The sequence below is a fragment of the Carcharhinus amblyrhynchos genome, chromosome 16, assembly GCF_965287045.1.
Source record: "Carcharhinus amblyrhynchos chromosome 16, sCarAmb.v2.hapA, whole genome shotgun sequence".
Classification (NCBI taxonomy): Eukaryota; Metazoa; Chordata; class Chondrichthyes; order Carcharhiniformes; family Carcharhinidae; genus Carcharhinus; species Carcharhinus amblyrhynchos.
In genome coordinates, this window is record NC_137339.1 from 52,871,873 (window position 1) to 52,898,143 (window position 26,271).

A 26,271-nucleotide genomic window follows, 5' to 3' on the forward strand; every position below is an offset into this window, starting at 1 on the left:
AAGGTGACAGGTGATACACTTTGAAAGGGGTAACTTGACAAGGAGTATCCAATGAATAACATGACACTAGGAACTCCTGTGGAGCAAAGGGACTTTGGCATGTTTGTCCATAGATCTTTGAAGGTGGAAGAGCATGTTAGTAGAGTGGTGAAAAAGACATATGGGACAGAAGGGAAGTCATGTTGGAGTTGATTAGAACTTTGGTGAAGTCATAGTACTGTACTGAATGCAATTCTGCCACATTATAGGAAGAATGCGATTGCACTGGAGGAAGTGCTAAGGAAATGGGGCGGCACAGTAGCATAGTGGTTAGCAGTATTGCTTCACAGCTCCAGGGTCCTGGGTTCTATTCCCAGCTTGCGTCACTGTCTGTGCGGAGCTTTCACATTCTCCCCATGTCTGTGTGGGTTTCCTCCTGGTGCTCCGGTTTCCTCTCACAATCCAAAGATGTGTGGGTTAGGTGGATCGGTCAAGCTAAATTGCCCCTTAGTGTTCCGGGATGCGTAAGTTAGAGGAATTAGTGGGTAAATATATGGGGATAGGGCCTGGGTGGGATTGTTGTTGGTGCAGACTCGATGGGCTGAATGGCCTCTTTCTACATTGTAAGGTATCTATGGAAATTCACCACAATGCTGCCTGGGATACCACATTTAAGCTATGAAGTTGGGTAGGCTCGAGTTGCTTTCGTTGGAGCAGAAAAAGACTGAGGGGTGACCTGATTGAGATGTACAAGATTATGAGTGGATAGGGAGCAGCTGTTCCTCTTAGTTGAAGTGTCAGTCATGGGGGGGGGGCATAGGTTCATGGTGTGAGGCAGGAGGTTCAGGGGGAAATGTGAGGAAAATCCTTTGTACCCAGAGGAATATGCCTGGAATATGCTATCTGGGGAGGATGGTAGAGGCAGGTTACCTCACATCCTTCAGAAGTAGCTGGATGAGCACTTGGCATGTCACAACATTCAAGAGCATGGGACAATGCTGGTAAATGGGATTAGGTGGGGGGTCAGTATTTCTCGCACATCAATGCAGGCTCAATGGGCCGAAGCGCCTTTTCTGCCCTGTATGATTCTATTAGTAGTTGCCAGGGCCAGATGGACTGTTTCCAAGGCTGCTGAAGGAGGTCAGGGAGGAAATGGTAAATGGTCTGAGGATGCTTTTCAAATTCTCACAAAATACCAGAGACGTACCAGATGACTAAAAGTGCAAACACGGTTCCATTGTTCAAAAAGGGATTGAAGGAAATACCAAACAGTTATAGGGCAGTTAGTCTTACATCAGTGGTGGGCAAATTAGTAGATTCAAACCTGAGAGATGGCATTAACTGTGACATAAAAAGACATAGATTTGTCAGAGATGATTGACATGAATTTGTTGTAGGAAGGTCGTGCCTCACAAACTTTGTTGAATTCTTTGAGGAAGTGACAAGAAGGATCAATGAAGATAGTGCAGTGGATATTGTGTATTTTAGCAAGGTGTTTGACAGGGTCCCACATGGCAGATGGTCAAAAAAGTAAAGATCCATGAAATACAAGGTAATGTGGATCAAAGGTTGGCTCAGTAACAAAAAAAAAGGTAATGGTCGATGGATGCCCTTGGGAATGGAAAGTTATGTCAAATGGTGTCCCGCGGGGTTTGGTATCAGGACCCTACTGTTTGTGTTATATATTAATGACTTAGATGTTACCATGGGAGGCACAATTTTAAAATTTGCAGATGATGCAAAGTTTGACCGAGTAGTGGATATTGTAGAGGAGAGGTATAATCTATGGGTTGGTGGAGTGGGCAGTAAATTGGCAGATGGATTTTAAAATAGAGAAGTGTGAGGTAATGCATTTAGGGAGGTCAAACAGTGATACGGAATACATGATAAATGGAAATATACTGAAAGTAGATGAAGTGAGAGATTGTGGCATACAAGAACACATATCCCTATAAAGGCAGCAGTTCAAGTAGACAAGGTTGTAAAGAAGGAATGTGGAATGTGCTCCTTCATTGGCAAAGATATAGGCTATAAAAATAAGGATATAATGTTGAAATTGTATAAAACACTGGTGAGGCCACAATTGGGGTATTGTGCAGAGCAGGTTTACAAAAATGTTGCCAGGGCTAGAAAAGTGCATCTACCAGGAGATATTGGATAAGTTGGTGTTAATTTTCCTTGGAACAAAGGATGTTGGGGTGTATAAAATCATGAGGGGAAGAAATCCAGGATAAAATTGTTTCCCTTGTGGGGGAATTCAGGAGACAGGCTGAAGATAAGTGGCAGAAGGTACATGAGGAAGAACTTTTTTTTTTAAACGCAGAGGGCGGTGGGTGTCTGGAATTCACTGCGCAAGTTGGAGGTGAAGGCAGAGGCCCTAAACTCTTTTTAAAAAAATACCTGAATCTTCACCTTAAATGTTGCATGCTATGGCATTATAGGCCATGTGTTGAAAGGTGGGATTAGAAAGGGCACCTAGATATGCTCCGGCTAGCATGGATAAAATGGGCCAAATGGCTTCCTTCAGTGCTGTAACTTTTGTATGCATATGTGAGTGCATCTGTGTATCTGTATATGTTTGTGCCTATGTGTGTGTATAAGCATGTGTCTGAGCATGTCCATCTGTGTGTCTTTGCCTGCGTGAGAGAGTGAGAGCGAGCCTCCTTGGAGGGGCTCCCACATTCGCTCTCTCGGAGCCTCTTAGAGGATCGGAAATTTTTTCCCCAAGAGCAGTGTAGAGGTTCAATGATTAACTTAAAGTTAGAAGTAGATAGATTCTTGAAACACAATTAAGTCAAAGATTATCAAGGGTAGGCGTGAACGTGGAATTGAAGTCATAATCAGTGGAGCAGACTGGGGTGAGGGGGGCGTGGCGCAAATAGAACACAGAACACTACAGCACAACCAGGCCCTTCGGCCCACAAGTTGCACCGATCATATCCATACCTACCAGCTCTATCTATAACTCTCAATCCCATTAAATCCCATGTACTCATCCAGAAGTCTCTTAGACCCCAGCATGTTCGCCTCTACCACCACCGACGGCAGCCGATTCCACTCACTCACCACCCTCCGAGTGAAAAATTTACCCCTGACATCTCTCTGTACCTGCTCCCCAGCACCTTAAACCTGTGTCCTCTCGTAGTGACCATTTCAGCCCTGGGAAATAGCCTCCGAGAATCCACCCTACCTATACCTCTCAACATTTTATAAACCTCTATTAGGTCGCCTCTCAATCTTCGCCTCTCCAGGGAGAAGAGACCTAGCTCCCTCAACCTAAGACATGCCTCCCAATCCAGGCAACATCCTTGTAAATCTCCTCTGCACCCTCTCAATAGCCTCCACATCCTTCTTGTAGTGAGGCGACCAGAACTGCACACAGTACTCCAAGTGGGGTCTGACAAGGGTCTTATAAAGTTGCAGCATTACCTCCCGACTCCTAATCTCAATCCCTCGATTAACAAAGGCTAGCACACCATACACCTTCTTGACCATATCCTCCACCTGTGAGGCCGATTTAAGACCTACTCCTAATTCATATGTTTGTACGTAAGCCCAGAGAGTTAGCAATCCACGTGCAGTATAAAGGTTGGGACTACTATTTTAGGGTTGACTGATCTCTCAGGTCAGTATAGTTCAAGCAGATCAGCAATTAAAGTTTACTGATCCCCATAGGAATTAGAATCAGAAGTAAGCAAATTTGGCCATTCAACCCTGCTCTGCCATTCAATCTGATCATGGCTGATCTTTCCCTGGTCTCAAATCCACCTGTTCCCCATATTCCTTTTTTCAAAATCAGAAATATATCTTCCTCTTGAAACTATTCAACAATTTGGACTCCACTTTGAATGGGCCAGCAAGTTCCATGAATTCACCAACCTCTGCGAGAAGTAGTTCCTTCTCATCTCAGTTTTAAATCTAATGCCTCGCAACTTATACCTGTGACTTCTTGATCTAGATCGCCCCATAAAGGGAAACATTTGATCTATATTTACTTTATCAATCCCTTTTAAAGTTTTATAAGCTCAATCAGTTCTCCTCTCATCCTTCTAAACTCCAGCGAGTATTAACCCAAACTGTTCAATCTATCATATGTCAACTCTTTCATCCCTAGAATCAACCTCCTCCAAACTGCCTCCAATGCCATCACACCCTTCCTCAAATAAGACCACCAAAACTGGACACAATATTCCAGGTGTAGTCTCTCCAATATTCAACACAATTGTAACAACACTCCTCTACTCTAGCCCCTTTGTAATAAATTCAACATTCCATTTGCATTTTTTATTACATGTTGCACCTGCATACCAACTTTCTGCGATTCATGAATACAGACAGTCAGATCCCTCTGCCCAGATGCATGTAAATCAGCTTTCCATTTACATGGCAATTTGCCTTTCTATTTTTTCTCCCAAAGTGGATAACCTCGCACTTATCCACATGAACGCCATCTACCAAATTTTGGCCCATTTTCCTAGCCAATGTATACCCATCTATAAAATCTTCATATCCTCTTCACTGCCTGCTTTCCCACCTATTTTATTCACTGTCTGCTTTCCCACCTAAGTATTATCCGCACTTTTGCTATGTTACATTCTGTCCCTGCTTGTAGAATAAAAATAAAGTGACACAAAAACTAAACTATATTAACGTACCATATTCTGTACATTTTCATTAGATTCCAAACATTGAAGTGAGTGCTCAGTTGTTGTTGCTACAATCTCAGCTGCTGAACCCATGTCCAGTGACCCATCAGTGTTAATGCACTCAGAATATATGGATACAGGAAGCACTGGACTGGTTGGCAATGGCTCTGCCTGGATTTCTTCAGTATTTTCAGCATCAGATGATGGCTCTTCTTCGGCTACAGAATCCAGTCGGGCAGCTCGAAGTGCAGCAGTAATTACTTGTACTTGTGCTGTGGAGGAACCCAAACACAGCCATTAGAGACAAAGTTTCTAGCTTGCTCACCAGTGGCTGTGCAGTCTATGCTTTGTAGGACAGTTTTGTCTCACATCAGATTACAGTATTACTATGGAGAATAAACAGTAGCACAAGTGGGAGAACACTACATATATGGGAAAGATAGACATGTACATGAAGGAGAAAAAAATAGAAGAATATCATTTTATATGGAAAGCACTTATTGCTCAATGTCGAGGTTAACAATCCATTCACTGACTTCAACTGATGCAGTGTGAATGCTTGTAACGTCACTGGGAATAGATTGCTCAGTTCAAAAGTTCAGTATATGGGAACTGCAAAGACCACAGTCTCAACATTCACCAGGTTTCACTTGTGGAGAAAGGATACAGTGACAGGGCAAGCTGGAGTAAATAGAGCACAAAGAGATTCCTATCAAAGTTAAATCATAGAATAAACATTAGCTTGCCGCTAGGTTATAAATATGTAAGAAAATGTTTTAATTTGGAAATAAGACAAATTAGACTTCAATAGAATAGCAAACAAATAAATACAAGGAATGGTGTGCTCATTTGTCTGTAGTTCCAGTTTAACATCAATAACTTGTCATCCACATATTCTATATATGTTAATAGAGCAAAATAACGTGGTGTTGGGGGCAGAGGGAACTCCTTGCTAAAGGTTGATTTCAGAAGATTGATGAAGAAGATAGACTTCCTTTGAAGTATCGCAAAGCATTTACCACACAGTGCAAGTTGTATTACAGAGGCAAAGACACAAGATGCCAAAAAGCAATTAAACTAAATACCAATTAATGTATTTTCTGTGGTAATTAGGTTGGCTACATCAGCCGGCTCTAAATACCGCCATGATGGCATTTAACACCTATCTAATATCAAGCTTTATGTAACTTCTCATCTGCATTTCCAACATTGCAGAATCCCCTCAATACTGATGCGAGTGTCATGCTGCTTTAGATCCTAAATCTAGAGTTGGATTAGAAGCATAGAAAAAGAAAATAGGTACAGAAGTAGGCCATTCGGCCCTTTGAGCCTGTATCAACATTGAATATGATCACGGCTGATCACATACTCTGTATCCAACTCCCACTTTCTTTCCACACCCCTTGATCCTTTAACCACAAGGGTTACGTCCAGCTCCCTCTTGAACACATCTAACAAACCGGTCCTAACAGTTTTGTGTTAACAAATTCCACAGGTTCACAACTCTAAGTGAAGAAGTTCTTCCTCATTTCAGTCCTGAATGGTATACCCCTTACTCTTAGGCTGTGACCCTAGTTTCAGAATTCCCCAATATCAGGAACATTCTTCCTGCATCTAGTCTGTCCAGTCCCATCAGGATTTTATATGGTTCTATGAGATCCTCTCTCATTCTTCTAAATTCCAGTGAGTATAAGCCCAGTCACTCTTCATATGTCAGTCTTGCCATTCCAGGAATCAGTCTGGTGAACCTTCTCTGGACTCTCTCAGTCTGTAATGTAATGTAATGCGCTGTAATGTTCTATAATAGCAAGAATGTCCTTCCTCAGACTAGGAGACCAAAACTGCACACAATACTTAAAAATGTGGCCTCACCAAGGCCCTGTATAACTGAGCAAGACAACCCTACCCCTATATTCAAATCTTCTTGCTACGGAGGCCAGTGTGCTATAAGCTTTCCTCATTGCCTGCTGTACCTGCATGCCAATTATCAGCAACTGTTATACCATGATACCCAGGTCACATTGCACTTCTCCTTTTCCTAAACCGCCACCTTTCAGATAGTAATCTTCCTTCATGTTTTTGCCACCAAAGTGGATAACCTCACATTCATCCACATTATATTATGTTTCCCTAATATTTGCCCATTCAGCCAGTCTGTCCAAGTCACCCTGCAGCCTCTTAGCATCCTCCTCACAACACACACTGCCACCCAGCTTAGCGTTGTCTGCAAATTTGGAGATATTGCATTCAATTCCTTCATCCAAATCATTAATGTATATTGTGAATAGCTTAGGTCCCAGCACTTAACCCTACAATACCCCATTAGACACTGCCTGTCACTCTGAAAAGGAGTATTTATTCCCACACAGTGCTTCCTGTCTGCCAACCAGTTCTCTAACCACATCAATACATTATCCAAATACCATGAGCTTTAGTTTTGTTCACTCATCTCTTGGTGGGACCTCGTCAAAAGACTTCTGAAAGTCCAGATACACAACATCCACTGGTTCACCCTTGTTCCAGTCACATCCTCAAAAAATTCCAGAAAATTTGTCAAGCATGATTTCCCTTTAGAGATTCCATGCTGACGTGGACCAATCCTGTCACCGCTTTCCAAATGTTCAATGATTACATCCTTAATAATTGACTCCAACATCTCCCCCACCACCAATATCAGGCTAACCAGTCTATAATTCCCCATTTTCTCTCTCCCTCCTTTGTTAAAAAGTGGGGTCACATTAGCTACACCCCAACATTGGAACTCTTCCAGAGTCTACGGAATGCTGGAAAATAGCACTATTTCTAGGGCCACTTCCTGAAATAGTCTGGGGTGCAGTGCACCAGGCCCTGGCGACATACCAAGTTTTAATCCAGCAATTTTCCTAATACAATTTCCTGACTAATAAGGATTTCCTTCAGTTCCTCCTTCATGCTAGACCCTCTGTCTCCTAGTATTTCTTATTTGTATCCTCTGTAGTGAAGACAAATCCAAAGTATTTGTTCAGCTGGTTTGCTAGCTTTTTGTTGCCCATTAAGAATTCACCTGATTCTAACCATAAGGAACCTATATTTGTTTTCACCACTTGTTTTTTCTCTTCACAGGCAGAATAAATGTAGAATTCACATGAAAACTGCAGTAATTCACGCTTTTTACTTCAGAGGGAGTTTAGGGAAGAATCTCCTGTACTTTTGCACTGCAGAGACCACCAGCGTGACTATCATTAAAATTCAGGGAAAATTCTGAGGAAATTAGCCTATTCCCGCTGGACAGGCTGAAATCAGCACACTGAATGGGCCACTGAGCATGCACTAATCTGTCAGTGCTGAAATCAGTGCTTGCACAGCAGACCCGCACTAATGGTCTCCCAATTGCTGGCCAGCCCTGTGACCACTGCAACACCAGCTGTGCCCCCCCACAACGATCTCCAGCCACCCCTTCCCCCCCCATCCCGCAACAGGTTGTCTCCGCTCCCGGCTGACCTCCCTCAACCTCCAGCCCACCTCGATTGATGCCTTCCCTTCTTCCTCCACCGATCCCTATATTGAGTGGCAGCACGACTCCCCCCATATGCCCCCCCCTTCCTTAGGGCCCACCTCCATTAGACCCTGCCCCCTACTCCCCCCAATGTTACACACCCCTATGGGCAGTGCAAACATGTCACCTGGGCTTTGGCACTTTGACCCTTGGGCATTGCCAGGGGCTCAGGCTGGCACTGCTAGGATGCCACTGCCCAGGGGCCCTGCCCTGCTAACTGACCCCAAGCAACCACAATTGCGCCCCAGCAATACTGCACACAGTACTCCAGTTGCAGCCTCACCAGTGCCTTGTACAGTTGCAGCAAGACCTCCCTGCTTTTATATTCTAACACCCTCACGATAAAGGCCAACATTCCATTCGCCTTCTTGATCACCTGCTGCACCTGCAGACTGGGTTTTTGCTATTTGTGCACAAGGACCCCCAGGTCCCTCTGCACTGTAGCATGCTGCCGCTTTTCACCCTTTAAATAATATTCCCTCCTACTATTATCTCTACCAAAGTGGAGAACCTCACATTTGCAAACATTATACTCCATCTGCCAGGTCCTCGCCCACTCACTCAGCCTATCCAGATCTCCTTGCAGACTTTCTGCATCCTCCACGCAATTTGCTTTTCCACTCATCTTCATGTCATCAGCAAATTTTGTTACCCTACGCTCAGCCCCCTCCTCCAGATCGTCTATGTATACAGTAAACAGTTGAGGCCCCAGCACCAATCCTTGCGGCACTCCACTAAGTCACCAACTGCCAACCAGAAAAGCATCCATTGATTTGGCAAAAGGCAGGGAATTATAGGCCGGTTAGTTTAACGTCTGTTGTAGGTAAAATGTTAGAATCCGTCATCAAGGAGGAAATAGCAAGGCATCTTGAGGGGAATTGCTTGATAGAGCAGACGCAGCACGGTTTTGTTAAGGGGAAGTCGTGTCTGACAAATTTACTGGAGTTCTATGAGGATGTGTCTAGGGCGGTGGATAGAGGAGAGCCGGTGGATGTGGTCTTTCTTGATTTTCAGAAGGCGTTTGACAAGGTACCTCAGAAGAGGTTATTGCAGAAGGTCAGGGGGCATGGAGTTGGGGGTAGGATGTTAGCGTGGATAGAGGATTGGTTGTCAAATAGGAGGCAGAGAGTGGGGGTCAATGGGTGCTATTTGGATTGGTGGTTGGTGACTAGTGGAGTGCCCCAGGGGTCGGTGCTGGGGCCTCAGCTATTTACCATTTATATAGATGATCTGGAGGAGGGAACCGAGTGTATGGTGTCGAAATTTGCTGATGACACCAAGACTGGTGGAACGGCAAATTGTGCGGAGGGTGTGGAGAGTCTACAGAAGGATCTAGATAGGCTGGGCAAATGGGCCAGGAACTGGCAAATGGAATTTAATGTTGGCAAGTGCGAGGTGGTCCACTTTGGTAGGAATAATGGTAGGAAGGATTATTACTTACGTGGCGAAAAACTGCAGCAGGCGACAGTGCAGAGGGACCTCGGGGTCCTTGTGCATGAGTCGCAAAAACCCAGCTTGCAGGTGGTCAGGAAGGCGAATGGGATGCTGGCCTTCATAGCGAGGGGGATTGAATATAAAAGTAGGGAGGTCTTGCTGCGGCTATATAGGGCATTGGTGAGGCCGCAGCTGGAGTAGTGTGTGCAGTTTTGGGCGCCGTACTTACGCAAGGATATTTTGGCCTTGGAGGGAGTGCAGAGGAGGTTTACTAGGCTGATGCCGGAGTTGAGGGGGTTGAGCTATGAGGAGAGGCTGAATAAACTAGGCTTGTACTCGTTAGAGTTTAGAAGAATGAAGTGGTGGAGGCTACATCGCTAAATATTTTTAAGGCGCGGGTTGATGGGTTTTTGATAAGAGAGGGGGTTAAGGGTTATGGGGAGAGGGCGGGAATGTGGAACTGAGCCACGACAGATCAGCCATGATCTTACTGAATGGTGGGGCAGGCTCAAAGAGCTAGATGGCCTACTCCTGCTCCTATTTCTTATGTTCTTAACTCTCTGCTTCCTGTTAGATAACCAATCCTCAATCCACACTAACACTTTATCCCCAACTCCGTGTACCCTAACCTTCTGCAGCAACCTTTTGTGAGGCACCTTATCGAATGCCTTCTGAAAATCTAAAAACACCACATCCACCGGTTCCTCTCTGTCTACTGCACTAGTCACATCTTCATAGAAATCCAATAAATTCGTTAAACACGACTTCCCCTTCATGAATCCGTGCTGTGTCTGCTTGATCAAACTGCTCTTTTCTAAGTGTCCTGCTATTTCTTCTTTGATGATGGATTCTAGCATTTTTCCAACTTCGGACGTTAAGCTAACCGGCCTGTAGTTCCCTGCCTTTCATCTGCTACTTTTTTTAAACAGCGGCATAACATTAGCTGTTTTCCAATCTGCTGGCACTTCCCCAGAGTCCTCGTTACCCACTGTTAAATACCCCCTCTCATCCTCCAAGGGTCCAACATTCACTCTAGCCAGTCTTTTCTTCTTTATATATTTGTAAAAACTTTTTACTATCATTTTTATATTTAGAGCTAGTTAGCTTCATAGTCTATCTTTCCTTTCTTTATCGCTTTCTGAGTCATTCTTTGATGTTTTTTAAATCTTTCCCAATCTTCTAATTCCCCACTATTTTTAGCCACTCTGTACACATCGGTTTTTAATTTAATACTCTCCTTTATTACTACCACCCTGATATTGTCCTTTATTAACAGAGCTACCCCACCTCCTCTTTCTTCCTGTCTATCTTTCCTAAATGTTTGATACCCCTGGATATTCAGTTCCCAGTCCCAGTCACCCTGCAACCACATTTCCGTGATGGCCACTAGATCATATCCATTTGTGCTGATTTGTGCCACAGCTCATTCACTTTGTTTCGAATGCTTTGTGCATTCAGGTAAAGTGTCTTTATGCTAGCCTTTATCTGGACCCTATTTGTAGAAATGCTACTAACCTCATCCGTGTCCCCTACTCCTTTAATTAGTGGAATGTCCTCAACATTAACCTGCACTCATACCCTCTCCTTTACTTTTGGTTTTGTAATTCCCCCTACCCATGCACCCTCCCCCCACTAATTAGTTTAAAGCCCTATCTACAGCCCTAGTTACACAATTCGCCAGGACTCTGGTCCCAGGATGATTCAGACGAAGTCCATCCCATCTGAACAGGTCCCATCTGCCCCAATATTGGTGCCAATGCCCCATAAATTACCATTCTTCCCACACCAGTCCTTCAGCCACGCATTCACCTCCTTAATCCTATTTACCCTGCACCAATTTGTGCCTGCTTCAGGTAGTAATCCAGAGATAACCACCTTGTTGGTTCTGTTTTTTAATTTGGTTCCTAGTTTTTCATACTCCCTCTGCAGATCCTTAGTTCCTATTTTGCCTATGTCATTGGCACCTACATGAACCACAACAACTGGATTCTTACCCTCCCACTCCAGGTTCCCCTGCAGCCCAGATGAGACATCCTGGACCCGAGCACCAGGCAGGCAACACAACCTTCGGGATTCTTTATCCTTGTCACAAAATGACAGTGTCTATACCCCTAACTACACTATCCCCAATTACCACTATATTTCTCTTTACTTCTTCCGCTTCGACCGCTCCCTGCACCACTGTACTGTGGGCAGTTTGCTCATCCACCTTACAGTCCTCGTTCTTGTCCACACTGGGAGCAAGAATCTCAAACCTGTTGTGCAGATTCAGGGGCTGAGGCTTTTGGGTCTCCACCTCCTGTACCTGTCTCCCCTCTTTCCTCCCCCTACTCCCCTCCTTACCTGCAGCTACCCCCTCTTGTTCCTGGACCCCAGAGTTAGTCAGTTTAGGGGGTGTGACTTTCTCTTGAAACACATTATCCAGGTAACACTCCCCCTCCCTGATGTGTCTCAGTGTCTGTAGCTCACAGTTCAACTTGTCTACATAGGACATTGAAGATAGAACATTACAGCGCAGTGCAGACCCTTCGGCCCTCGACATTGCGCTGACCAGTGGACCCAATCTAATGATCCTCTAACCTAAACTATTCCAATGTTATCCATATGCCTATCCACTGACCATTTGAACACCCTTAAAGTTGGTGAGTCCACCACTGCTGCAGGCAGGGCATTCCACGCCCTTACTATCCTCTGAGTAAAGAACCTACCTCTGACATCCTTCCTATAATTATCACCCCTCAATTTAAAGCTATGTCCCCTCGTGTTAGCCATCACCATCCGAGGAAAAAGGCTCTCACTGTCCACCATATCTAATCCTCTGATCATCTTGTATGCCTCAATTAGGTCACCTCGTAACCTTCTTCTCTCTAATGAAAACAACCTCAAGTCCCTCAGCCTTTCTTCATAAGACCTTCCCACCATACCAGGCAACATCCTGGTAAACCTCCTCTGCATCCTTTCCAATGCCTCCACATCTTTCTCATAATGTGGCGACCAGAACTGTACGCAATACTCCAAGTGCCGCCGCACCAGAGTTTTGTACAGTTGCAACATGACCTCACGGCTCCGAAATTCAATCCCTCCACCAATAAAAGCTAACACACCATACGCCTTCTTAACAACCTTATCAACCTGGGTGCCAACTTTCAGGGAGCTATGCACATGTACACCAAGATCTCTCTGCTCGTCAACACTACCAAGAGTCCTTCCATTAGCCCTATATTCTGTACTCCTGTTACTCTTACCAAAGTGAATCACCTCACACTTTTCCGTATTAAACTCCATTTGCCACCTCTTAGCCCAGCTCTGCAGCTTATCTATGTCCCTCTGCAAACTGTAACATCCATCCTCACTGTCTACAACTCCTCCGACCTTGGTGTCGACAGCAAATTTACTAATCCATCCTTCTACACCCTCATCTAGGTCATTTATAAAAATGACAAACAGCAGTGGCCCCAAAACAGATCCTTGAGGTACACCACTTGTAACTGAACTCCAGTTTGAATATTTCCCATCAACCACCACCCTCCGTCTTCTATCAGCTAGCCCATGCCTGATCCAAACTGCTAAATCACCCTCAATCCCATACATCTGCATTTTCTGCAGTAGCCTACCATGAGGAACCTTATCAAACTCTTTACTAAAATCCATATACATCACGTCAACTGCCTTACCAGTAAAGCGCAAGAGCTGGAGCTCTTCAAGCAACCAGCACTTACTGCAGACATGCTCACTGGGAATGACCTTAGGGTCCACCAGCTCTCACATCATGCAGAAATAGCACATCACATGTCCCTCCATCTCAATTACCTAGTTTATGCCAGACCCAGTAAAGAGTTTAAAAACTTACCTTGCATCCGCCTGTTTTCGCCGAAGCCCTGTGTGCCAAAGCCCTTACAGCTCACACTCTGCTCCCTGCTCACTCCGTTGCCCACTCCTGATGCTGCCCGCTGTCTACTACAACGCTCCTTTTATACTTCACGTGCTAAAACACCCATCCCGGCACACCCAGCAGCCCACTTCCGGTTTAAGTTTAAAGCAAGGTTTAACAGTTAGAAAGCCCGCGAGAAACTTTAAACGTAGGTCCCTTACAGTTAGAAACTAGGGAATGAGTGTAATCCCCACTCTGGCAGGATAGGAGGCGCTAGTGGGCCCAGATACTCCAGTCCTGGGCTTGCTAATCATATTCAAATAACACTGAAATGACCATTTAAATGGTCTGTGCATCTCCCCACCGATTACCGGCGCGGAGCTGATGCTGCTGGAAATCCAGTGCTGGATGACGCAAATGCACCACGGGATTCTTCCAGCCTGCTGTGCTGGATGGGAGAATTGTGGCCCACATGTCTATAGGAGCTTTTGCTGTCAGTTTTTATGCCTTCTGCAAGCTTACTCTCGTAATCTATCTTCCTCTTCAGAATTAAACCCTTTGTCTTCCTGTGCTGAATTTTAAATTCCTCCCAGTCCTCAGGTTTGCTGCCTCTTCTGACCAATTTGTATGCTTCCTCTTTGGCTTTAACACCATCCCTGATTTCCCTTTGCATGGTTGAGCCACCTGTCCCAATTTACTCTTATGCCAGACAGGATTGAAGTTCATCCATGTGTTCTTTAAATATCTGCCACTGCCTATCCACTGTCAACCGCTTAAGTATCCTTTGTCAGCTTATCCTAGCCAATGTACATCTCCTACCATCAAAATTTGCTTTCCTCAAGTTCAGAATCCTAGTATCAGACTTAACTATGTTACTTCCACCTTAACGAAGGATGCTACCATATTATGATCACTCTTCCCAAAGGATCTCGCAAGGTTGCTTTTTGTCATCTCTCGGATGCCTGCTCTCTAGTTGGTTCCTTGACATATTGGATGAGAAAACCATACCTTATACATTTCAAAAAATCCTCCTTCATTGCAATGCTGCCAGTTTGGTGAGCCCAATCAATATGCAGCTTAAAGTCATCCACAAAAATTGCTGTACCCTTACTATATGCATCTCTAATTTCCTGCTTGATGCCATCCCCAACCTCACTACTACTGAACCCAAATTTTATGATTAAGCACAGCTGACACATATAGCGAGGCAGGAATGCTGTACTGCGCCCACAGGCTCTTTTTGATTTTCTATAGCAAAGACTTGGTAAAAGGGCAAAGCGATTCAGGGGTGATTTCAGGAAGCACTTCACACAAAGAGCAGTGCGAATCTGAATCTCTCCCCCAAAAAACTATTGAGGCGCAACCAACTAAAGATTTCAAAGCCGAGATTAATTTTTTTTAGATAAGGGATAAATGAAGAAAAGATACAGATCAGCCATTTCTAATTAAATGTCATAAACAAACTTAAGGGATTGAATGGTCCCATTTTCCTCATTTTCTAAGGAGCCGAACAAACATGACTAAAGAACACCTGTGGGTTTTTTAATGGAATGGACAATGCTGATAGGGAAACAAATGTACCATATTAAAAAGTGGATGATGCAAACGTAATAATACCACCATGTAAAGAGTAAAAACCTATCCTCACTATTTTTGGAGATCAATTCTAAAGTCTTCAGACCTAGACTGGTTATAGGAAATGGAGTGAGTTAGGTACTCTCACACACCAAGCTTCATTACATCAGCAATTTTCTTGAGTCAGATAATCTGCTTGACTTGAAAATTGTTACAAAGTGGCCTGTTCCAAACAGCTATGTAAAGCAAGATTACAGTCACGTCACCAACAGCCCAGTTTGAGTTCAATTCCTAGCACAGCAAGGGTGCCAGCACCAACTTACTGCTTTATTTGGGATTTATGAGTCACAGGTTGAGCCATTGGGTAGTTTCCCATCGTCAGAGATAAAGTGGGAGCCTTACCCTAAGTAGATAAATATCAACAAGAAAATACCAGAAAGCCTTACACAGAGGTTACCAGACACAGGAGATAGCATCTAAAGTACGGAATGTTGGGAATGCAATTACAAAATAAAATGGGAACAAATTAGAAAGGAACAAGGACTCCACTGCCCTTACAATATTTTGGTGCTTGTTCAGTTCTTTACATGAGAATTTAGCACAGTACAGATTCAGTGTAACGAACAAACGTGCACGTGACACTCATGCTCTTTGGATTTAAAAGGACTTGTCTGCAAGTAGGGACATTTTGAAAACCCAAACCTATGTTCAGCCAATATTTCACTTTTGATAATTTTGTTGAAAAAAAGTCTTCTAAACTTCAATTAGACGTGTTAATAGGGCAATGTTACATTTCACATGAATCAATTGTGCACAGCACTAGGCAGGATGAAAAACCCTTTTTGAAAAGTTCAGTGGGTGCGTAAAGAGAGACTGGCAAAACAAAACATTGCAGACAAACAGAATGAAAATAAAGAAAGCAGTTTCTGTCGGTATGCAGATTTGTAAATTTCTGTTCCTCACTACAACAGTGAGCTGAAGAAGTACCATAACTGCTACCGGATCTGCAGCTGAAGGAAAGCAAGGCAAGTAACAGCTGATCATGCGTGACAAACTGCAGCAGAACATTAAGCAAACAATTTTAAGAATTTAATCTTATGCAGTCATTAAAATTCAGTGTGGAAGCACATGCATTTCCTTAATAGTGCCAAAGTAACTGATCTCAAGCGAAGCACTACAGTCCATCGTAGTGCCCTTTTGCTGGGGAATGAGCAAAATCTGACAATAATTCCTATTCCAAATGCAACTGAGTGACCCTCATCCCCACTGGAAAGAGCATGCTTATGAATATGGGAATAAGATCACCTGTGATGGAGATGCCCCTCATAATCCAAAAGACTATATGGCCTAGATTGGCCACATGGGGTTGGAAGTCTACAAAATAACTCAAACTATTGGTAAGGAAGAAGAAAGAAAAATATAGGTGGGTTATCTGGGCTCAGGTAGGCTGGGGAGGGGGTTGGAAAGAGAAATTATCTGAAGCCATTGAAATTCAGTGTGGTAGCACATGAAGTAGAAGTAAAAATTTATTTATTAGTCACAAGCAGACTTACATTAACACTACAATGAAGTTACTGTGAAAATCCCCTCGTTGTCATTCTCCAGTGTCTATTCAGATACACTGAGGGATATTGCCAGTGCACCTAACCCGCACATCTTTGGACTGTGGGAGGAAACTGAAGTACCCAGAGGAGACCTATGCAGCCACAGGAAGAACATGCAAACTCTGCACAAATAGTGACCCAAACCAGGGTCCTTGGAGCTGTGAGGCAGCAGTGGTAACTACTGTGCCACCATGCCACCTCTAAATACCAAAATAGGTGCAGATGGCTTTAAGTACAGGATGCAGAAGTGATTCTATTATGAAAACATAGCAAGAGAGAATAATTGATATCTATAATGTGAGAACTGCTATATAAGAATTTCATGGGGATAAGTCTCTTATACACGTCTCTTTAATCTATGCTTAATGCTATTTCCACTCACATTGTCTGCACCTTTAAGACTTGAATAGCAGATTAGCTGTAAAGACTCGGATTCTAATCAGTATTCTGTAGACTGTGTGTGCCTTTATATGCCCTGTTTCTGATCAGAGCTCTCCACTCACCTGACGAAGGCATAGCCTTCTAAAAGCCAGTGGCGTTTACTACCAAATAACCTTGTTGGACTTTAACTTGGTGTTGTGAGACTTCTTACTGTGCTTATTCATAAATCAACCCAAATCTTACTCAAAAATAGGACAGAATGAAAAGACTATGAAGGAACTTGATCCCAGCAGCTCATTCCCTGCCTCAACCTTCTCGGTTTTAAATTAGGACAGGCACTGAGTGAATACGATCTCAATGATCTGTGAAAATACAGTTACAAACTAAACATATTATTTTGATCATCTTAAAAACAGTGCTGCATGTTAGAATGACAGCTTAGAATTGGATATAATGTGACCAAAGATGCAAGGAACAGTTCACCAGTAAACCATGGAACCAGTTAAAGTGGCGTAATAGTCAGCTGACTAGCTGATTCATTATAAATAAGGAACTATATAGAATTGTGGGGAGCTTGCGGTGGCCCAGGGCGAGGCCCCAAGTTTGCAGTAATGATGTTTCTTTATTAAACCGTTTCTTTGATTTATAGGTTGGAGTACATTTTGTTGTATTTTCATTAGTTGCATTTTGAAGAGTTCCTTCTGAAAAAACATTGCACACTTTTCACACTTGCATTTTTAACTAAAGCTACTCGTTTGATCTGTGACATGTGGTGAGCAAATTACTGGAGCCCTTATGACAATCATACCTTGGACATCAGGATCATCCAAGTGAGCCTGCAAGCTTTCCAGAACCTTCTCGAGTTCATTGCTCCTCGTGAAGCCTTCGGTTAGTGACCCTGGCCTGGAACTGACCATTTGATCTCGCTGGTCATCCTTGACCACCAACTGTAGTAGCTCCAAGTCAAAATTGATGTCAGGCAGAGGCTGTCGCCAATAAACAAATGAGTTAAATAAATCTCCAGACAGCTCCAAATTCACTGAACCAGAAGTGGCAGAAATCCTCCCAGTTTCTTTTGTACATGCAATATCTGAACAATCATCTGTAGAGGCACGTTTGTTTTCTGCTTCTGCATGGTCCATAGCTACCTGGTCACTTGATACAGATGCACGGTCAGTACTATTTGAAGGCTCAGACAGTAATATCTTCATCTGATCCTCATGGCTGCCATTGTTCGACCTTGGCTGAGAGTTCCTGTTGGTTTCAGATGTCTCAGCCTGCTGAGGCAATCTTTCTCTGCAGCTCGATTCCACTTTCTGTGATGAAGTAAGATTCTGAATTTCAGGGAAATCTCTAGAAGTGCTGAAATGACAAGATATATGTTACACACAATCAAATGAGTGCAGTTCAAAATAAAAGCACACACACACACACACACACACACACACACACACACACACACACACACACACACACACACACACACAATCTGCTCATAATGATTGGTTGCTGCAGATCATACCCAATTTGTACCTGTAGTACAATGCCTTTTTAGCAGGGATAGCAGAAAGTCAAAAGCAAACTTTATGACACTATACACAGAAGGGAACAGGTATGATACGACAAGAACCAGTGCTTCTCATCAGAGTCATGGCTACCAGATACAATTGCTGACACAGGTGGATCTTGTTCCATGCCTTAAGATGCAGCAAACCCTATGCATAAGGAAAGGCACGGAGCTAGATTAAAAAGGAAAAAGGATTTCTCCCAAATTAAAACAGAACAAAAATCTTGTTTCAAGTGAGAGAGCTGGTGAAAATGAATTTTAACAGAAATAGCTATAGTGAAGACAGTATTAGTGACTCAGGGCTGAAGAATTAGTTTTACTCTCGATTCAGGACCTTTCATGAAGCTTGTGACCAACCACTCCATACTATACAGCAGAAAGGCATCCAACAGATAAATAGATTTTTTTCTCCCAACATTCTCTTTTCTCCCCTCACCATCCCCATTACTTTTCAAAAAAAGTATGGGAGATCTCTTGCAAACGGTGACAACTTCACAAAAACCAGCAAACATTCAGAATGTGACTGGAAGCCTTTGTCGTAACTTTGGAAATATAGCAACAGCTGGCCATGGCAGCAAAAACCAATCTTTAAAAAAAATTCATTGTACAGCAACAAAAAAGCATGCAGTGGATTAACAAATATGGCCTGAAGTCCTCTGCTCTTACTTAGAAACACAAAATACCCGGAAATCTTTTTTCACTAGCAAGCATAAGTTCTAAGGGTTGAAGTTGGTTAAGATAGACCCAAGTCATTTTTGCTTCCACACTGTATAACAAATATTTGGCTGCATGCCAGTAACCATATCACCAATACTAATCTCCCTTTGCAACAATTATAGACATCTACTCAGACACTTGAAATGTTCTCTGAAACATTGAGCACATTATGAACTTGTCCCAACCTAATATTCTCATCATTCTCCCGAATGACCTGAAACCACTACAGTTTGCCTACCGCCGCAACAGGTCCACAGATGTCATTTCCCTGGCCCTGCACTCAACTCTGGAACACCTAGATAACAAGGACACCTATATCGGACTCCTATTTACTGACTGAGGCTCAGCCTTCAACAGTATTATTCCCACAAAACTCATCTCTAAACTCCATGGCCTGAGCCTTGACACTTCCTTCTGTGACTGGACCCTGAACGTCCTAATTCATTGACCATAATCAGTATGGATAGGCAACAACACCTCCTCCACGATCATACTCAACACCGGTGCCCCACAACGCTGTGTTCTCACCCTCCTACTATACTCTTTATACACCATGACCATGTGATCAAATTCCCCTCCGATTCGATTTTCAAGTTTGCTGACAGCACGACCGTAGTGGGTTGGGCCTCAAACAATGGAGAGGCAGAGTACAGGAGTGAGACAGAGAATCTGGTGAACTGGTGAAGCAACAATAATCTCTCCCTCAATGTCAAATAAATGAAGGAGATTGTCATCGACTTCAGGAAACGTAAAGGACAACATGCCTTTCAACGGGGACAAAGTAGAAAGGGTCGAGAGCTTCAAGTTTTTAGGTGTCCAGGTCACCAACAACCTGTCCTGTCCCCTCCAAGCCAGAACTATAGTTAAGAAAGCCCACCAACCACCTACTTTCTCGAAGAATAAGAAAATTTGGCATGTCAGCTACGACTCTCACCAACTTTTACAGACAGCATAGAAAGCATTCCTTCTGGTTGTATCACAGCTTGGTATAGCTCCTGCTCTGCCCAAGACTGCAAGGAACTACAAAAGGTCATGAATGTAGCCCAATCCATCATGCAAACCAGTCTCCCATCCATTGACTCTGTCTACTCTTCCTGTGGCCTCAACAAAGAAGCCAACTTAATTAAGGACCCATGCACCCTGGACATTCTCCCTTCCACTCTCTTCTTTCAGGAAAAAGACACAAAAGTCTGAGGTCATGTACCAATTGCCTCAAGGAGAACTTCTTGCCTGCTGCCGTCAGACATTTGAATGGACATTAAGTTGATCTTTCTCTACACCCTAGCTATGACTATAACACTACATTCTGCACTTCTCTGTGAATGGTATGTTTTGTCTGTATAGTGCGCAAGAAACAGTACTTTTCACTGCATGTTAATACATGTGACAATAATAAATCAAATCAAATCAAATCATTCTCAGACAGATGCAAAAAATGGAAAATAAAATACTGAAGTTTTCAAGCCCACCTACAAGATTCTCGCTAGATTTAATTTAAAAAGTAGTTCGGAACATTTTCTGTTACAGATGGCCGACTTACTGAGAGACCAGACAGTTGCAGATAAAATGCTGGAAAACATATCAAGTCAAAACCTGAAAAGGAAAGACTGGGGCAAGTGTACCTTGCAAAATTCTGATATCCGTCTCTTCCCTTCTCAGATGCTGAAAGATGTGCTCCACACTTCCAGCTACAGTTCAACTTTCCTTTATTTAGTATTAAATTTATTGATGTAACATCTCCTGCAGTGAGTGGAAAAAGCAAAGGAGCAAGGGTGAGGGCAGCAGGGACCGGCGAGGGCGGGGGGGTGGAGGGCAGAAGGGTGGAAGGAAAGCTAGAGGACGGGTGGGAAGCGAGGGTGGGAAGCGAGGGAAGAAGGGGCGAGGGCGGGAGGGAAGAAGGGGCGGGAAGAAGGAAGAGAGAAGGGAAAGCGAGGGGGTGGGAAAGACGGAGGAAGGAAAGCGAGGGAGAGGGAGGGAGGAAGAAAGGAAAGCGAGGGAGAAGGGACTGAGGGAGGAGGCAAAGTGAGGGGAGAGGGAAAGAGGGAGGAGGAAAGCGAGGGAAGGAAAGGGATAGAGGGAGAAGGGAAAGTGAGGGGGTGGGAAAGTGGGAGGAAGGAAAGCAAGGGAGAGGGAGGGAGGGAGGAAGGAAAGCAATGGGGAAAGAGGGAGGGTGGAAGGAAAGCGATCGGGAGTGAGGAAGAGTGGAAGAAAAGCGAGAGGGGGAGAGAGTAAGGGAGGAAAGAAAGGGGGAGAGGGAGGGAGGGAAGTGAGGAGGGAGAGGAGGATTGAAAGTGAAGGGGTAGGTTGGGTGGCAGGAAGACAATCTGGGGCCAGGCTTTAAGTTTAAGCTTTAAGGTCATCTGCCTTACCTGTTACACTTCTTGCATTGAAACACGTGCACTTCAATCACCCACCACACAACCCTATTACTTTTACACCTTGACAAAATCTGCCTACATATCTGTTCCTCAATCTCCCGCTGGCAGTTGGGTGGCCTATAGTAAACCCCCAACATTGTGACTACACCTTTCCTACTCCTGAGCTCTACACGTACTGCCTCGCTGTATGAGCCCTCCGAGGTGTCCTCCCGGAGTACAGCTATGATATTCTTCTTAACCAGTAGTGCAACTCCCCTCCCCCCGCCGCCCAACCTTTTACATCCCCCTCTATCCCGCCTGAAACATCTGTATCCTGGAATGTTAAGCTGCCAATCCTGTCCTTCCCTTAACCAAGTCTCTATAATTGGCTTACCTGGCTTGAAGGAAGAAAATAGCTTGAGAATTATACAATGACGTTTTTCAAAAGGGTGATAAAGCTTGGGAAAATAAAAGCTTATTCACAATGATTTTGTTGATAGTGAAATTGTTTTGGCCGTCGTCCTCTTTTGCATGGGAAATAATTATTCAGAGTACAGCTTTCTGCAGAAGCAGCAAGCAAGCATGAGCAATCTACCCACCTAAAGCCACAATTTAAGTACTGTCTGATCTGCATGCATACCTGACATCTGCACCGCTATTGTCCAGCTGTCTAATGCTCAGTGTACCATCCTCCTTGATATACAGGCCAGCACTAGATGGGTTGGCAAAAGTGGAGATAAATGGACCTAGAGACTGGAACGCAGCTTGGCGGACCTGGCAGGGTCAACAAAGTTTCAGTAAATGGATATCATTTTGTTAGTGCAGTCTTCAGATTTAGAAGCTGAAGTTTACAATTACATGCGTATGTTACGCGTCAAGTGTCACGTATATCTCAGAACCGCAAACCCAGCTAAATCAGTTTTATTGCGGGGCCAAAATGGACTGTGGAAAAATTCTTTGCAAGTCCAATCTATGACCAAGATCACCATGCCCATGTGAGGCTCTTCCAGAGTTCTTCAGATTTGATGAAGGCATAATCACATACAGGATAAAAATCTTCTTCAAAATTGTCACCATTACAAAGTACATGGACTTAACCCAATTGGTAAATTATAACTGTTTGAATAAGAACCCAATGTCGCCCATTGATCTCCTTCGAACTGGATGCATGATATGGCAATAGCAGGTTATATGCAGCTTAAGAAGCAAACATGCGATTTACATTATAATCAACACATACTAGTTCTCAAAAGCTGCAGCAAGCTAACTCTTTCTTACCACTGCTCTCTAAAACCATACATATTAGCTTGCCTGATACGATCCTTACCCATCTAGAGGGGTCACTGATGAGATTAATGAAAAGCGGAGAGAGTTTAGTCCTGCGGACCTCAGGAGAAACTGAGCAGGAAACCGCCATGAAGCATTCTGCACACGCTTTTCGAATGCCCCAGACATTGTCTGAGCACAGCTGGAAGAACCTGGGGATCTGAAATCAAGTACAATTTTGAGAGAGAGAGAGACACTTAAGCTATTAGGGAACAGAGGTAGTTCAGGAACTACTAGCCTTAGAGGAGGAAAATTTTGTGGGCAAAAACCAAAAAACTCCATAACAGCTAAGCCAGTTGACAATTCTAAATTCCAGAAAATATCTAAATGATTAACTATTTTCTTTCAATATATACGCAAATATCTCTTCTGTAGGCCTGGGGCTTTATGACCTCAAAGGCCACAAATTTGCAGATTCTAATCAAGTATGTTAGCAAAGTACCAAAGTGCATCAGATACACTGGATTATTCTGAGGTACAACAACTTTGATAACAATTGTTATATGCAGCAAGATGTCACATTTGAATAATGAGCTGAATATTGATCTAGTTGCAGAAGTGCTGGGCTGAGATAGGGTATCTGTTGATACAATAATTCTTTAGTGCTAAAGTTTCAGCCTAATAATGAGCTTAAATCCTGGAATAGGATCTAAACCCACACTTCTCTGACTACTACACACTGCTACAATACTAATGTAGTAAACTGATATTAAACACATTCAGTCTGGTTAAATGTTAGTGCTTGCTTGTGTTAACTAGTCCAAGTGAATGGATGTAGTGATTCACAAACAGACACTGGTGTCAGTGTGGAAAAATGAAAGAAGTCATTTACGTACCAGGTACTTCTCAGTTGCTTCCTGGCCAACTGTATTACAGATATCTCCAAAGTTAGTTGCACACACCTTAAGAGGTAGAACAAAAGGGTTATATGGCACATCGAGTTAAGAACTCTTTCAAAATGGACCATGTACACAAATATGATTTGTTTAACAATTCAGTGCTACACTTAGAGCAGAGTTTGTCTCCCAAAATATCACTGAATGTTTTATAAGAGTTCATGTGGTAATTGATTTGCAGCATTTGCTGTTCTGAGTAAGCTCAGGTCAAAGAATTTTCTACCAAAATGTGTTAACTTGTCTTTTCTCAAATACTGACAAGCCTTCAGTAAATTTCTTGTTTATATTTCAGGAAGCCAATAAAGTGTTTTTGCAAGTTAGTAGTTAAACTGGATGATAGGTTAAAGTAAGAGACAAGACCAGTGTCAACCTACTGCGCCACCCAGTCCACCTATGGAGGGGAAAAGAAATATTACAATTCCATTTACCTTACGAACATGGAACAGCTTGCCATCACTGCACAGCTCACAGAATCGAAACAGCAGCAGGCGCTCAGTTATTTCACCAGTCAATATGGAGGCCATTTTACAAATTATCTAAGGCATGAGAAAGGATCATCAGCACAGTGAACATAAAGACCCACAGGACACACCCAATAGTGAACACATACAACAGAGAAAAAACAGGCAGTGCATAAATAAGGTACTCTCAAACTCATCCCTACAGTACAGAAATAGGCCATTCCACCCATCAAGTCTGCACCGACCACAATCCCACCCAGGCCCCACCCGCATATCCCTACACATTTACTCACTAATCCCTCTAACCTATGCATTAAAGGCAATTTTAGCATGGTCAATCAACCTGACCTGCACATCTTTGGACTGTGGGAGGAAACCGGAGCACCCAGAGGAAACCCATGCAGACATAAGGAGAATGTGCACACTCCACACAGACAGTAACCCAAGCCGGGAATTGAACCCAGGTGCCTGGAGCTGTGAAGCAGCAGTGCCAACCACTGTGCTACCATGCCACGACAATTTATGCTGCCAAATCTGGCAGAGGGTCTTCAAACAGCCATAACCCGAATATTAGTAAGAATGAAAAAAAGGACAGTGCTAGAGACACTAGAACAAGTGAAGCATCATGTATGGAGAGGGAGAGTTAATGTTTCAGATCAACAAACTTTCATAGGACCAAAAAGTTACACCTGTTTTTCTCTCTCCACAGATGCTGCCCCACATACTGGGCGTTTCCAGCCACCATAGTATTTTGCTTTCAAATTCCAAATGTTCAATGATCAATTCATCAAGTCTTGTAGATGATATATACTGATGCATTGTCCACTAGTGATGGAGGGATTGAATATTTAAAAAGATAATGGGGTGTCAGTTAGGCAGGTGACTTTGTCCTGCATGGTGTCAAGCTTCTCAACTGTTGTTAGAGCTGCACTCAACCAGGCAAGTATTCCATCATACTCCTGACTTAAGCTTCATCAGACTCATCGCATTATGATCTGCTCTCGTGGCAAAACATTTATGTGAATGGCCCAGTTTAGTTTTGGGTCAATGGTAAACCCTCAGGATGTTGATAGTGAGGAACTCTGTTATGGCAATGTTGTTGAATATCATGGGAAGATGGTTATAGTTTCTCTTTTGGAGATACACTGGCATTGTGTGGCACAAATGTTACTGGCTACTTATTGGCACAGGCCAAAATCTATCAAGGTCTTGCTGCATGTGGACACAGACTGCTTCAATTTCTGAGGAGTTGAAAATGATACTGAATACTGTACAATCGCCAACAAACATTCCCACTTCTGAGCGTATGATTTGAGAATCCCTATAGGTAGAGGCCATTTGGTCCATCAAGTCAGCACAGACCCTCTGATAAAGCATCTGACCCAGGCCCTCTCCCCAACCCCATCCCTGTAACCCTACACATTTACCATGGCTAATCCACCCAACCTACACTCTTTGGACTTTTTCCTCCCAGAGCACTGGGAGGAAACCCACACAGACAGGGAGGAGATGTAAACTCCACACAGTCACCCAAAGCTGAATCCTGGAACCTGGATTTATGAGGCAGCAGTGTTAACCACTGTGCCACCATGCATACTGAAGAATGCTCTTTTCCCTGGAAAAGGGAGGACAGCACCTATTTGAACAATTAGCTTATTGATGACGCTCATCAGGTAAAGAGAGGTTTTGCTTCTAATTCTTTCAGTTTTCAGGAAGAGATCAGGAGCAGACAAACAAAGTACAATATAATGAGACAGCTTTTCTCCTCCAAAAAAACAAGTGAACATACAAAAAAGCTGTGCAAAATAAAGAAACGCCTGATTTAAGCTAACAGTCAACATTTGAGACTGTGGCAAAATCCCTTTCAATAATTGTTTAGAGGTAGGAAGGAAGGAAGTATGAGCAATGAAAGTGGACAAAAC

The 26,271-nt window shown here is 43.5% G+C and overlaps 1 protein-coding gene across 2 annotated transcripts in view; it reads right to left on the minus strand.

The window, feature by feature from the left end:
- Positions 1–26,271, minus strand: part of ppp4r1l (protein phosphatase 4, regulatory subunit 1-like) — a 150,316-nt gene that overhangs the window by 67,804 nt on the left and 56,241 nt on the right. For both annotated transcript variants that reach the window (XM_080205091.1, XM_080205092.1), the window contains 6 exons: positions 24,317–24,424; positions 23,829–23,894; positions 22,994–23,152; positions 22,307–22,440; positions 17,834–18,387; positions 4,635–4,897 (listed from right to left, as the gene is read on the minus strand). In XM_080205091.1, coding sequence (XP_080061217.1) covers positions 4,635–4,897; positions 17,834–18,387; positions 22,307–22,440; positions 22,994–23,152; positions 23,829–23,894; positions 24,317–24,424 — 1,284 coding nt within the window. The remainder of the gene's footprint in view (positions 1–4,634; positions 4,898–17,833; positions 18,388–22,306; positions 22,441–22,993; positions 23,153–23,828; positions 23,895–24,316; positions 24,425–26,271) is intronic.